This window comes from Zosterops lateralis, assembly GCF_965231275.1.
Source record: "Zosterops lateralis genome assembly, chromosome: 1".
NCBI classification, from domain to species: domain Eukaryota; kingdom Metazoa; phylum Chordata; class Aves; order Passeriformes; family Zosteropidae; genus Zosterops; species Zosterops lateralis.
The window spans coordinates 42465207-42480172 of record NC_139762.1 but is presented as its reverse complement, the minus strand read 5'-3'; the positions used below and the strand labels follow the sequence as shown (position 1 = coordinate 42480172).

General features: G+C 37.0%; 1 protein-coding gene across 2 annotated transcripts in view; it reads left to right on the top strand.

Annotated features, from left to right (window-relative positions):
* Nucleotides 1-14966, top strand: part of GADL1 (glutamate decarboxylase like 1) — a 113701-nt gene that overhangs the window by 45391 nt on the left and 53344 nt on the right. For both annotated transcript variants that reach the window (XM_083873966.1, XM_083873967.1), the window contains 7 exons: nucleotides 148-274; nucleotides 1950-2040; nucleotides 2654-2760; nucleotides 4204-4319; nucleotides 10351-10430; nucleotides 10546-10600; nucleotides 13982-14098. In XM_083873966.1, the coding sequence (XP_083730092.1) occupies nucleotides 148-274; nucleotides 1950-2040; nucleotides 2654-2760; nucleotides 4204-4319; nucleotides 10351-10430; nucleotides 10546-10600; nucleotides 13982-14098 (693 nt within the window). The remainder of the gene's footprint in view (nucleotides 1-147; nucleotides 275-1949; nucleotides 2041-2653; nucleotides 2761-4203; nucleotides 4320-10350; nucleotides 10431-10545; nucleotides 10601-13981; nucleotides 14099-14966) is intronic.

Here is a 14966-nt window from a genome sequence, read left to right as displayed (position 1 = left end):
TGGATATGTTTTCTGGTGGCACACTGCCCTGGCATGGGAGGTTTTGTGAAAGCAGTGCTGACCAGGGTGTTTACTTTGTACCTCTATAACCTTTTGCTCCTGACTAAGCTGTTCACTGATGGTGTCTGCCCTGCTCCCCATCACTAGGTCTGTGAATGGCAAGCCCCTGAAAAGCTTAAGCAGATTCTTGACCTGGAAATGAGGGACACTGGAGAATGTCATCAGAAGATCCTGCAGCTCTGCCGTGATGTTATAAAATACAGCGTCAAAACCAGTAGGAATGGGATTTTAAGCACAGTTGCTCTGCATGCTAACTTAGACAGGATAATGTTTACAAAGCTCTGTCACCTTTCAAGGAACTGGGAGTGTAAATGTTTGTTTCTCTCCTGCCTATATAAGTGTGCAAACAGTTGTTTGAATTCTGGTCACCATAGTTTTGACTAAAATATGTAATAATGGCGTATTAATCAAAAAGTAATTAATGTAATGCCATTTGCCTTAATAGTAGATTCTATCATTTTGACGTCTTGGGAAAGTCACCTAGACAAATGATGTAACAGTCTAGCAAATTAGGAAGGAGAAGGACCTTTTTGTATGATTTCCTGCTGTCTGAGTGGTGAGATTTGGAGTCACCATCATTGCCCTCACATGTTCTTAGTGATGATTACCTTCCATTTATTATTGTTCTATTTGGGCAATAGTCTTGTAGGGTGTTAATTTGCTGATAGGCAGTAATTCCTGTTCCAGACACCATGAGAAGAGAGCCTGCAGTGTTTTGGAGACAGTATGCCACAACTCTGCAGGATTAATTCTTTTCAGCTAACCTTTCTGCAGCATGTGCAGGGTAATTCAGTCTAGGTGAAAAGGGATGAACAACATCTGTTCAGGAAACAGCACTGTGAATCAGTAGCTCAAGATTTCAGATGTTGTGTGGCTTAGGCTGTTTTTTGGTAGGTAAGAAAGGCATTTGGTATAGTTAGTTGTACATTTCTGAGCTGCATTCCCTGCTATAGTCACTGTTGCTGCAGAGTAAAACTGTAAAATAATTTTGAGAGGGAACTTATGCCTTTGAAAACCATAAAGATTAGTGATACTTATCTGCAGAGGTAGTGTACTAATAATATGGAGATATAATTACTGAGTTAGTGGATGATGTTCTGTTTATCTTACTTTTGCGAATTGCCTTTAGATTATAATTTGTTACACTATCACCTTAGAAAGGACATCATATATAAATATATGCTGTGCAAGTAGTCTTTGAGTATAGACATTTATTGAAGCTCCAGATGTAATATAGATAAATGGAGGCATACTGTTTACCTGGTTTTGCATGTAAAAATGCTGTGCTATGGATTAAAATTTAAGTGGTGACCCCACTGTTGAACTGAGTTATTTTTATAGGTAGCAATAGTATAGAATTTTGTCAAAATTAGTTATATCTCAGTGTTTCAAGACAGGTAAACAAATTCTCTTAACTTCTCATTGATTTTAAATATGCAGCAAATTTTTCCAAGTTGTTACTGCCTCTCTGTGTTGAGACTTTGGTGGGAGAAAAAGCACGGCTGCTTGGGATCAGCAGGTTCCTGTATTCTACTGCTTAGCAAAATTTGGCTGAGTATCAACTGTGGCATCTCAAAACCCCTATTTAAAGCCACTGTGTATACTCAATAGTCAAACTCTTCTATTTTTTTGATTTATAAAACTTGTGAACAACTCACATTTATTCTGTGCCCCACTTGCGTTTCTCAAGACGTATTTTGAGGTTTGAAAGTGTTTATTAAGTTTACTTTCAAAGGAATGTCTAACTTTTGGAAAGAACAGAAAATCCAGAGAATACTGAGAGAATGGAGTCGATGTGGTTTACAATGATCAGCATTCAAGTGAGAGGGAGTGTGATGTATTCTCTTTTCTGGTATATCCTGTCACTTGCTTTTCATCTGTATTTTCAGATCATCCGAGATTTTTCAATCAGCTGTATGCTGGAATGGATTATTACTCATTGGTGGCTCGTTTCATTACAGAAGCACTGAACCCCAGTGTGTAAGTGTGGTTCTTTGTCCTCTTGATGATGAATTAACATGGTTTTGGGAATATCAGCTTTTTTGGCTTCCTTGCCTCTGATTTCAGTTTTCAGTCTAACACAAGAGGCAGGAATTGTGCAAGAAAACAGGCTGTTTCTGATCGGCTAAGGATGGGGTTTAAGAGGAGATTTTTTTTTCAATGCTATTAAACCTAGACTTTTACCTTACTTAATACTTTTATCTTACTTATTACATAAAAATGAATTATTCAGACTTAATTTAGTTGTTCATTGCTTGGAGGCATTCTGCACAGAGTTAAATGCAAATGATTATCTGTCTACTGTTTACTTGCAAATGTAAAGCTGAAATTTAAGCATGTGACCTACATTAAGAGCAAACTCTGGTGTTTTACTTTGAGAGTGGAAGTGTGAATGAGATGCTGCCAGGAACTAAACAATTGTTCTACTGGATCAGATCTATAATGTTTTTAGTTTAGAGTCCTACTGCTGGTGATGATCAGCTGCTGATAGATTAGAGAGAGGGGCAAGAAGCCTTTATCTAGTTTTAGCCATGCTCTTTGCCATGAGTTCTGTAGTTTTAATACCAATTATCATGCTATCATTTCTCTTTAGATACACATATGAAGTATCCCCTGTGTTTCTGTTGGTGGAAGAAGCAGTCATCAAGAAAATGATTGAATTCATAGGCTGGGAAGAAGGGGATGGTATATTTAATCCAGGTAGGAACAGTTCAGACCTCAAGCTGAATCATTATAAACTGGCTATTACCATTAATTCTATGAACATTGGAGTCATGTAGAATATTTGAAAATGCATGCAATAGTGTAGTGATACACAAAACTATTTAATCTAGGCTTATCTTACGTGTTTCTACTAATAATTCAGTGATTCTGACCAGTGAATGAATGAAAGCACTTCTACAATAAATATAATTATTTGAAATTAATTGAATTAATTGTTTGTATCTGATGCCCTTCCTGACCTTATTAAAAATACCAACAGCCTCATAGGAAGGAGTCAACTTACCTGACAGCAGGGAGCTGGTTTATGTGCTGGATGCCAACCCATGGTGCCTGAGGGCATAGATCTGTGTATCCTGCCCATGAACTGTGGGAGCAAGAGTTGACATGATCCTAACTCTTTTGAATTTTTTAAATTTTATTAAACGTTATGATAAGGCAGGCCAAACAGATATTTCTTAAGCTGCTTGATAAACTATGTTTTTTAAATGTTCTGTAAGGCAGTGTTTCAGCCCACTGCACTAAAATAATGAAGCATAATGGTGATATTTTACATATTATTCAGATAACAAATAATTGGGCTAGATTTGAAGCTTTTATATCTATTTTGGGGGTGAGAAGAGAAATTAAATGAGTACATGAGTTTAAACTCCCCCCCCAAACTGAAACAAAGTCAATAATTCTAGCCCACACATGAGTAGTAGAAAAATAAATAAGCTAAACCTCCCTGTTTTTTGGAAAAAAAAATGGAATTTTTTTTTCACGTCAAATTTGATGTGTAGTTTTGGTAAAAGCCTTGCTTTCACAGAAGAATTTCTGGCTTAAAACTTAGTGATCTACTGAGAGAAGATAAATTAATTGTCCTTTTTTTTTTTGGTTCTAGTTTTATAGAAGGGTTTTTCTTACTGCTTTAGTTTTGTCCTTTTAGGTGAATAAAACCTGTCCTGAGTGAATAAAGCTTGTCCAGATATTACCTTGCAGATCTTTCAGTTCCCACTCACTGTATTTGTATTTTGGATTTTTTTTCCAAAGACCTTTTTCTCCCATGGACCTCTGAAGCCTGGTTTCCCAAGAGATCTCCAAGGCTCTGAGCTTGGTGCAGGCAGCTGAGCTTGCTCTGCTTCAGTGTAGGGGGGAAGGTGCTGTGGCAGGGTTTTCTCTGTTGGAAAAGACTGCTTGGGCACAGCTCTTATTCCTCAGGAAATATCCCCAAAGAGCATCCAAACAGGCTGTTTCCATGCCTGCTGCAGAGCTCAAGGTTCCTTTTATGTATGTAGCCTTCAGGGGAGGAAATAAACTGTGATGGATGCATCACTAGGATGCCTATGGGGTTTATTTTTCCCTTCATGGGTCAAGCACTCAGATGCAGGAAAGGCACTCATACTGTGGCTAATACAGTATTTGTATGTCTCTTTTTTGCAGGTGGCTCTGTTTCCAATATGTATGCTATGAACTTAGCAAGGTACAAATTTTGCCCTGAGATAAAGGAGAAAGGGCTTTCAGGTCTGCCAAGATTGGTTCTGTTTGCTTCGGAAGAGGTAAAATGAAAGCAAAGAAAGGATTTTGAACTTTATTTTTTTTTTCAGTAACTGCAAAATTATATCATTTGCATACCTGATGGGGCACTGGTACAATAATTCTGACATCAGTGTATGATGGGGAATATCGGAGCTATGCGGAGAAGTCTGATGGGAAATTTCCCTGCAGAAGCTTTCTTGCTCTCAGAAAACAAACACAGATGTTCCTGCTTGGAAAACTGCTGATATAAGAATAGGTTGTACTTGGGGCAAACCTGAAGCAGAATGCATGTGCTGTATTGTGGAGGTCTGCAGCATTTGATTTCCCACAGCATAAAAACTAGCAGGAACTGTAGGTAGTTTTTGGATGTCAAAGGTTTTCTTTTGCATGTTTAATTTGTACTAAGCTGAGTACTTGTGGGCCTGTGAGATGGCTCTTTGCAGCTCCCATTTTGCCCTATTTCTGAATACAGATTGGTTCTCGTACAGAGTCAAACCCACCATATGCCTCTCAGAAAAAAAGGCTGGACCTTTAGACATTTTTTTCTTTAAATAATTGAAAATATGTGGCTATTTTTTAAAGTTTTTGAATAATGTCAGTCCAAAATGCCTGTGGGAGATCGAGTTACATTCATAGATTTATTCTGAAGGTAGTTTTTGGATACTTTTTTCTCTTTCCTGTCCCTTCAGTTTTAAGAATTTATCATTTGATTAGTGCAGAGTTGTTATTAATTCTGACTCTACTATATAAAGGCCCCAGTGGAAGCCTGCACAGAACCTTGTTGAATTAGAAAGTATAGACTTACTATGGTAATTTTAGCTCAGATGTTTATGCTCCAAACAGTTTTCAGTGTAAATAGATGAGAGGCTTATTTTGAAGAAGCCTGAGAGATGAAGGCATTGTATAAGTTTTCCAAGATAACATGTCTTTTGGAACTGAGCCCACATGTCCTAAATAAAGGTGGTTTGGGTTTTTTTTGCCCCAACAAAATATATTTTCTTGTTTGTTTTCTTTTTTATCTTTTTCCTGAAAAGTGTGTATGAAATGACATGCCAGTTCACACTTAATCCATCATGTTAGATCTTCAAAATAGTTAAGGAGGAAAAAATGAGTTTGAACCAAGTTCTATAAATGCTTTTGAAGTGAAGCCCATGAAACTTTTATCATGAAATAATATTTTATTTCATTGCATGGTTTAACTGCAACATATTTTCTTACTCTGAAATAAACAAACAATTAATTTCATGTCAAAAGAAATTTTGATTGGCTGCCAGAATCAATTTATTTTTATGTCTTTGCTTCACCAGGTAGACCCAAACCATAAAACGTAGAGCTGACCAGGAAAAATAAATAGTAAATTATTTGTAAGGTCATGCTTTTGATCTCTAATACTTCGTTTGCTTCACACAACTACATAGTGTTTTAGTACTCAATAATCTCATTTACTGTAAAACTGATGCTTTTGATAGCTAGATAATGTGACTGTTTTCTAAGATCACAAAAATTTATTCAGTGTTATGAGGGAGGAATGGGCATATTAATTTATACTTACTTTAGATCCACCTGTACTGCGTTCAAGCTACATGACCTTTTGGAAACTTTTGTTCAGACATGCCATATTGAAAATATATGTAATCAGTAGTCCATCCTTGAGACAAATACAGAAGAGCTGGTGTCATACAATCTTAGTTTTTATCGTTGTTTTTGAGTCTTAACATTTTGCACCTTTGAATCACAGAACCGAGGAATCATTTAGTTTTGGCAAGACTTCTAAGATTATCAGGTTTAACCTTTGACTGATTACCACCTTGTCAATAAGACCATAGCACTAAATGCCACGTCCCGTTTTTTTCTTGAACCCCACACCTCTAGAGCTGCCTGGGGTTGTTGTGACCCAAGGGCAGGACTGGGAACTTTGACTTGTTGAATGTCAGTCACATCCTATGCCTTGCCCATCAATCCAGCCTGTTTACATTCCTCTGCAAATCTTTCCTACCCTCCATCAGATCAATCTCCCACCCAGCTTGGTGTCATCTGTGAGCTTCCTGAGGGTACACTCAATCCTCTCATCCAAACATCCTATGTTTTTGTTGGATTTATTTATTTTTTTGTTTTGTTTTGTTTTGTTTTAACTGAAGAGGTACCTGAAGAAGTAAATTGCCACCCCCCCTGCCCCCCCCCCCCCCCCCCCCGCCCCCCAACCAAAACAAACAAAAAGTAAAATGAAGTTAACAACCTGCATTTATCTTCATCATGAATCAGGCATGAGCATTAGCATGGAGGAGGCATGAGGCCATAATGAACAGGGTATTGATAAGGAGTCAAAAGACTTGACTGTTCAAGGCCCGTGTGCCATTTTAGGGCTTGGCTGCAGTGTTGTGCCAAAATAAAATAAGTTTGCCTTGATTTGCTAAGTCTCTAAGTTTCAGTTGGCACTTGTCAGGTTGAAAGAGTTGCCCTGCTGCAGAGCAGGGGAATGCACAGACTTTCAATGACTTATATTTAATGCACGGCCCACCCAAGGTCCTCACATATTCTGCTTGGCCTTCAGGAATAAAAAGGCTCCTTGTTCCTGCAAGTAAATGCTTAGCTATTTAAAACTGTGTTGCTACACAGTGAACACTGTTTATGCTGCTACTCTGTACTACTTTGGCTGGACCATTACAGAGTGATTCCTCTTGAGACAGTAGCAGCAGAAGAGTAATTGTTATATCCCACTTTCTGGAGGCATCATTTGTGGCTCTGTAGGAGATAAATACAGTTCTAGTTATAGATATCAGGTCACCTTTTTATTCCCTTTTGGTATTTAAGTCCCATCTAAACTTTATTCTGGCACAAGCATAGAAGAGGATGTGTAAACAGTTGAAATGTACATGCTGATATGGGCAGCTTTTTAGATGAAATGAAACTAAATTCCTCCCCAATGCAACTTGATCATGAAAGTAATAAAGTGAGAGAACACAACATTAACTTATCATGTTGTCCCCTGTTGAAATTACAGCAGAGAAAAATGGGTAATAAAACAATCTCATAATAATGTAATTGCTTTATGCAATCATGTTTCTAGGAAACTTTTTAAAAGCAAGAAAATACAAATTTTCTTCTGTTTTAATGAGCACAGGTAGAAAGTGCCTTGTCTTTGAAAACATTATTAGGAAATGAAAACTATGTCTAGATACAGGTAAAAGAGTACAGCAGCACATCTTAAATGCACCAATGTTCCAGTTTGATCTTGTGCTCAAAGATGGCCATTTCTTACTACAAATGGCTACAGATTTAATAATTTGTCCAAATAAACTAAACCGTGAAAGACATGGCAAGAGTAATCTGAACTCACAGTATTTAAAATAATATTTTTAATATGGATTTTTCTTTTGGAAAGAAATTTTGGAAAGGGAAACTATGGAAAGTGAATTAGTTGGCACTCTTGTCACTGTAGCTGTTAAATGTTCTTTGGTATATTTTTTCTTAAAATGGTGCAATGCAATTTAGCATAATAGTGTCTAGTAATGAAGAGGGGGGAAGAAATTCTTACATAGTTTCAATCAATATAACTGAAAGACCTCTTTTTTAATCAAAGGAAGCATATTCCAAGTCTATGTAGTATTATGAGTCTTGTTCTTTTTTTGTCCTACAGAAAGGACAGAATTTTCCAAGAAGTGCAGAAGTACTTCTGGAGGAAAAATGATGTATCTTGCAGCCTGTTTGTTTTTGTATTCCCTCAGTTCTTCTTTTTTCCCCTGCTTTTTGATATAATCTCTCAGGTAGTCTAGCCTCTTTTATCTTCCTGCCAGTCTCTTGTACCACTGTTTATAATAAAATATATAATTTACTGGTGGTCTACTTACTAGTATACTGAATTTGCAGGTCTGCTGCTTACTCAGTTTGGAGCAATCTGATTATTCTTGGTGATTCATACCTTTCATTTGAAGGTAATGGCTAGAAATCAGTGATGGAGGCAAGTTGTACTTTAAGTGATTCACTAGTCAGTCAAAAACATCTCCAAACTTATGCTGAACAACACACAGCCACTTACAATAATTATTACCTTTATTGATGTAATTTGATGTAATGTAAGACTAATTATCCACCTATGTATGTTATTATTCTTGTAACAGTCTAAATGACTGAGCCCTAAAGGCCTTGCGCATGTGTCATGTTACAAATTAAGATTTCTTAAACTGCTCAGTAGCATCAGTTAGTGTCTTTGTATGCCTTTGTTTAAAAAGTGGGTGATAGTGGGGGAAACCTTTTTGCCAAAAGGAAAAAGAGCCCTCTGAGATCATCCATCTCATCAAAATAAGCGTGACAGGCTTTAATACCCTTAATATATTCATGCCCACACATTAAAATGTTGTACATTTTTCATAATTATGTTCTGCAGTAACTGCATTTGTGTGAACTCTCGGGAAGAAAATGGAATTAATTAACCACCTGGCTTCACCTCCTGTATGAAAAGTATCAATTCTAGACATCTTTGCATTTGCTGTAGTATGCATTATTTTAACCCTTCAGTAATAATGTGTAAAAGAGACGATTTTATTTTGTGAGAAGGGCAGTAATAATCCAAGGGTTGGATGGTCTTGATTCTGAGAAGAACTGTCTAGTCCTATGGGATGTGGTATACTCTCAAAAGTGACTTCACTGCTGTGAGTGGGTAGTTTTGACATCTAAATATCTTTGGGTTAAGAAGGCTACTGTATCTTGAATTCCCAGGCTAATCTTGAAGACAAATTAAGCAGAGATTAGTGTACTCTTGTTCTGGAATAAGACAAAATGTTCTTGTGCTGGAATAACAGTAACAATAGAGCAGGTTCTTATAAAGGTGAATGTTGAAAATATGGTTAGATAAACCATTAATATTTGTTGAAAAGAAAAAAGTTTGTGAAAAATGTAAGTTTTTTGTGGGCTTGAATAGCATTTGAATAGCATTCTCACCTTAGTCATTTTGCCACATTCTGATTAAATAAACACCCATTTCTCAAATTCTCTTTTACAGTCACTTCACAGGCTTCATAGACTGATGCCCTTTAATCAGTGAGAATTGGGCTGCATGTGTCTGTGTACTCATTCAGATATGCCTCTGTGATAAGACCTAGCTAAAATTCTTTGCTAAAATAGTAACTTAATTTTCTGAAAAATGCAGACTGGTCCACACTGGAACTCTTTGCAAAATCTGCAATAAAGTCTGAAGATGGACTGTCTAAAGTCTGCCTGCTTTCATAGTAGTTTCTAAGTTTCACATTCATATGAACCGTCTTCACAACACCATGATTTCCAGATCCTTTTGAAGAGATAGGACATTGAAGACCTTGCAAATCCCCATTTTACCACATCTGAAGTTTTGGTAGGTCTTGGTCCTGTGAACATGGTTTGCTGAATTAGGCCACGGGTCAGTTTAGCAGAGTATCCTGTCCTCGGAGTGTCTTGTCTCTGGCAGTGGCCACCAGCGGAGGATTAGAGAAAGCATACAGAAATATTACAAGCATAAATTAGAGGCTTCAAATATACATCTAACTAAGGCTCCAATTTCCATGGAGTGGTTTGTTTGGACTTTCAGACCTAATTAATTGCTTTCAGGCTGTTGAGTTAAACAGCCTATAGACCCTTTTCCTCATGCATTTCATAACTCTTACACTCATTGATACTTTTGACTCAGTTCTATTAAAGCTGTTATAAAGTTCTATAAAGTTCTATTTTGAAACAATTAATAATTCTTCCCTGATGGCACTTCAAAGTTTCTACTTTTCATTCTAATGCAGAACCAGCTCTAAGAAAAATTGTATGAAGTAGAGCTTCTAATTTGTGTTCTTAAGCTTGCATTTAAACATTGTGCACAAACTTTTTTGTCTTATTTTTCCCAGTTTTCTATGTATATTAAGAACAAGATAGGCTTTGTGATATGTACCTTATCAGTTTGCTTTTTGTGTTAGAATATGCTGTTCTCATGGCTGTTAGGTGCTGTTGTACTTGCCACTGTTCCCTATGGTAAGGAATTTGTTTCTCTTGTTTAATGTGTGTACTTTTTTTTGGTGCCTCTCTCACTCACAGTGCCATTACTCCATGAAGAAGGCAGCATCCTTCCTGGGTATTGGTACAGAGAATGTGTACTTCATCAAAACAGATGAAAGGTAAGAAAGCAAAAGCCATGACTCTGATCTCTAAGCCTGTTTAAAATGCAGTAGTGCTGTACATAACAAACCTATTTGAATGTAACTGAAAAAGTTTTAAATCTGTGTCCCTTAGAGGTAAGATGATACCTGAGGAACTGGAGAAACAAGTCCAGCGGGCCAGGAAAGAGGTGAGAGGTGGAGAGAGAGTGTGAAGGAGAGAGGAGTGTATGCAGACTGTATGCTTGTATCTGAGTGAAAGGAAGGAAAACTAAGAGTGACCAAAATCTTAAAAATAGGGCAGTTAATGTAACAATGTCTTTCTAACAGGTGCAATCTGTTTGCCACAAACTTGTCGAACAAGCCAAGGCTTAGGGTCTACATTCTCAGAAGGGAGGAAAATTCCACAGAGTGTTTACTGCTAATGAAAGTCCCAAGTACAATGCTGCTCTGAAGTATTTAGCACATTTCTTATAGGATTTCTTTTGCCCTTGATCCTTTTTTAAATGGATGCAGTATGTTTTCCTAAAATGGTTTTTCAGTTAATTACAGCAGCTATTGCTCTGTTGCCTCTCTAGTGAGCAAGAACTGTAACAAGTGGCTTAGTCTCTATCTTACAAGCTTCAAATGCTGAATTACGTCCTTTCTATTATTCTAGTGAGAGTGCAAAGCGGTGCCTCGTTTCCCCTAGGGACTTTGCCAAGTAGAAAGTCGAAGGCAAGAATTTGGAAAAGCACTGATGTGTGTATTTGGACAACATTAACATACATTCCCACAATCTGTAAGGCAGCCCTTACCTATAGCCAACGTAATTTATTTTAGAGAGCTTGAGCGACTAAATGTGACTTCCAAGAGGATCTTCTTTTGGTTTGGTTAGCTCGCCCTATTTCTCACATCAGAGCAGTAGAATTCAGAGCTCAGCCCTTAGTCCATGATGAGTGAATACAAAGCAACTAGTGCAATGTCCATGGCATGGATAATACCTTCCATGGAATCCTTTCTTGGGGAATCTACTTTTGTGGCTGATAGAAAAGCCAAGGCTGTCCTGTCCTGTCCTGAACTGGTATGGCCACAATAGCTTTCAGTAAGTTCTGATTTGGATACATTTTCTGCCAAACAACCATCTCTTATTTGAGACTTATGCTGGATATCATAGCTATTGATACACGGGGGCCCTAATGATCTAGCAAACTAGGCCTCTTCCTGCACTTTGAATTTTCTGAGGAAGACAACTTGTACTTTAGTCATTTGAGCAAGCTGGGGGGAAAAAAGGGACTGAAATAAAATAAAGCAAGAGGAAGCAGGCTTGCAGAAGAATCAACTCTTTGCTTTTGCAAAAACAGTATTCTTGTTTGTTCTTGTAACAATACATGTAATGGTTATTTGAAAGAAATCATCTGGCATTTATGATTTTTTTTAAAAGAGTCAACCTCAGTATGCTACTCCCCAGTTTAAAACCAAATGTTCTATATTGAGATGCTATACTTACAGGAAAACATGATTTCACTTCCATTTTAGAGGAAGTCACAGGTGTATTGGAAGGTTTTCATTTCATCGAAGCTTTAGTGTGTCTGTCCTTGACAAAGTGCTACTTTAAAACTTTTATGAAGGACAATTCAGTGAATTACAGTAAATATTCTAATGACTCTAGACAACAGAGGATGTATTTTCTAGTGATTGAAGCACAAAATGATCACTGAATATGAATGGCAAGAGTCTTCTCTTTTTAGAGAATTTAGGCAGAAAGATTAGTTTAATTATATTGTCAAGAGTAATAATTTAATTCGCTTTTTTGTGCGAAAAGTATAATGGTAGCAATTATTGGAATTTGTAGAGATCTGAGACTTGTTCCTGTATTCAGTTTTGCTACCAATTGGCTACTTGAGAACCTTTGACTTTGATGTAGCTGTGGGAGAAAATTGCTGGGAAGAATACTAACAGAAAATAGACGCATTGGATACATTGTTGCCTTACTTGCAAGTGTTCTGCACTCAAGCTTCAGGCTGATTTGTAAGTTTGATTAACTATTGTGGTAGCTTGTACTCAGAATAAATCACAAAGAAGTGAATTAAAGGCTGGTAAGTCTTTGTGAATGTATGGGATTAATTTAAGTTCATTCCAATGTTACTTTTCACTGCTTTAGCCATTTGTAAGGAAAATCTAAAATACAAATAAATCATAATTATGTACCCTTCTAACAGTCCTCTACACTGTAAAGAAGTATAAAACTGTCTCAGTGTAAACGTGAATCAAGCCTGTCTGTCTCTGTAGCTACTTTAAAGTACACTTAAAACAAAACAAAACAAACAACAAAAAATTTGGATTTCAGCTAGGTGAAGATACATGGAAGACTTGTGTGGAGTTTGATTTTTCAGGCAATGTTTGATTTCACTAAAGCTCCATTGCGTTACCTCCACAGACACACTTACATCATCTGAGAGATCTAATTCACTGCAAATGAACTTCACTGATCTCCGCTTGTACAATTTAATAACAACTTTAGTGCCTCTTCAGTAAGCACATTGTCATTCTGTAGGCCAGATGCTGAACTGTGCAGAGCAGTTCCTTCAGTGTGCATTTACAAGTGGGACTGTACAGTCATTGCTAGGACCCATACCCTCCATTTTGTGGAATTGTTACAGACTCCACCAATTATTTTCACTGTTGCAGTTTCTGCTCCTAAGTAGACCAGGCACATAGAGCTGCAGGGGTAGGTGAGCTGGTCTGCTGCTAGTTGAAGGGAAGCAAAAATGGATGGCTGTCAGTGGCTGGCTGAGACTGCAACCTGACAAAAGTTTTCCTTATCCCACCTGACTGACCTTAACACTGTCTGAGATTTCCAGCAATCCCTCTTGTAACATTCAGTTACCGTCTACAGCCCTTCTTCTTTCCTGGACAGGAGCTGGGGCAAGGGAATGGCACTGAGGTGTAGGTCAAGTGTGGGATCAGACAGGTCACTGTCCCTGTCATGGTGTGCACCAATGTGGCTGAAGGGAAATCACATTCCCTAGCTGAAGTTTCCTCTTCACCAGGCAGAGAGCAGGGCTGTTGTAGAGACAGTGCAGGTGGAAACCTTAAAGGGATGAGCCCTTTCCTTGCATGGGTAGTCTGCTGGCTGAGCTAATAGCTTTGTTTTATCAGTCAGAATGACAGCAAATATGGTAGTGAAATGTGGAAGACTGAGAAATGAAAATCAGTGCATAAAGAGAGATGTCAAATATCTGGTATGTTTTGATTTTAACAAAACTAACATCTGTCAAAACAGTCTGAAGCTTCAGAAGTCTGCCCTGGCATGGTGTTAACTGGGAATGTAAAATGCCTATTTTTCTTTTTTAATTAAAAAAAAAAAAAAAAAAAGAAAAAAAAAAAAAAAAAGAAAAAAAAAAAAAACACCATAGATTTAGCATTATTAAATACAGTACCTTCTGCTGGGAAACTAAAATGTAAATTGTCACATCCTTGTCCTAGATTTCTAGATCTTTTTATACTTTAACTCTTCAAGTATACAAGGAAGAGATGAGCAGTGCAAACGATAATTTTTGTTTGTTTGTTTGTTTTGAATCCTATTGCAGGGGTCAGCACCATTTCTTGTCTGTGCTACAGCAGGCACAACCGTACTGGGAGCATTTGATCCTCTGGATAAAATTGCTGATATCTGTGAAAATCATGGCCTCTGGCTTCATGTTGATGTGAGTTTGTGTACTGTGTGGTTTTGTTTAGTACTGCTTTTTTATAATTGCTTTTTTACTTTGACTGTTGATACTTCTTTTTAGAAGTTGGGCTCTAATAACACTTCTTTTTCCTTGCATAGGGACCAGGAATATGTTCTGATTTGACTCTTTTACGTATGCTGCAAAACAGAAAATAACTTAGTTCTGATAAGCAGCCAAAGCCATTTTTTTATTGTCAGGTTATATTTCAAAATTATTTTGTAATCAATTTCTTCTTCTTGTTACCTCCTAAAAATGCTTCAAGAGTGATTATATACAAACATAAGTTTTGATTCTCCCCATGCTCTGTTGGGGAATAGACTCATTCAAATTGTGCTGTGAGGTTTGTGTAGGTTAAAATAAATATATGATTCTGGTTCAACCAATCATATTTTTTTATGCTTCATATTTACAGATTTGAATTTCCTGTATATGTTCTTACATTTTCTTAACCAGTTCTGATTTAGTTTTTTTAAAAATTTCTTTGTAATTTTAGGTTTGGATAATTAAATCCATTCATGAATGTTTTTGGAATAATTACTGTGCCTTTTTATGACTTGAAAGAATTAGCTGTGAATGTATTTTTTTAAAGATACATTTTTTTAAAGCCCCTTAATATTTCCTAAAGTTACATTTTACTTATAATTGCAATGCCACAAGTCCAGAATGACAGGATTAAAAATCATGGAGCAATGAGAGAATCTGCAGCAATATTTGTGGAGATTTCCAGACCTGCTCTAAATTTCTGAAGTGTTTGTTTAATGTTGAGTATCTAAAGAAAGATCACATAGGCAGTGATGCACATTTCAAATAAATGTCTCACAGGCATTAATAAATAAGGTCACTG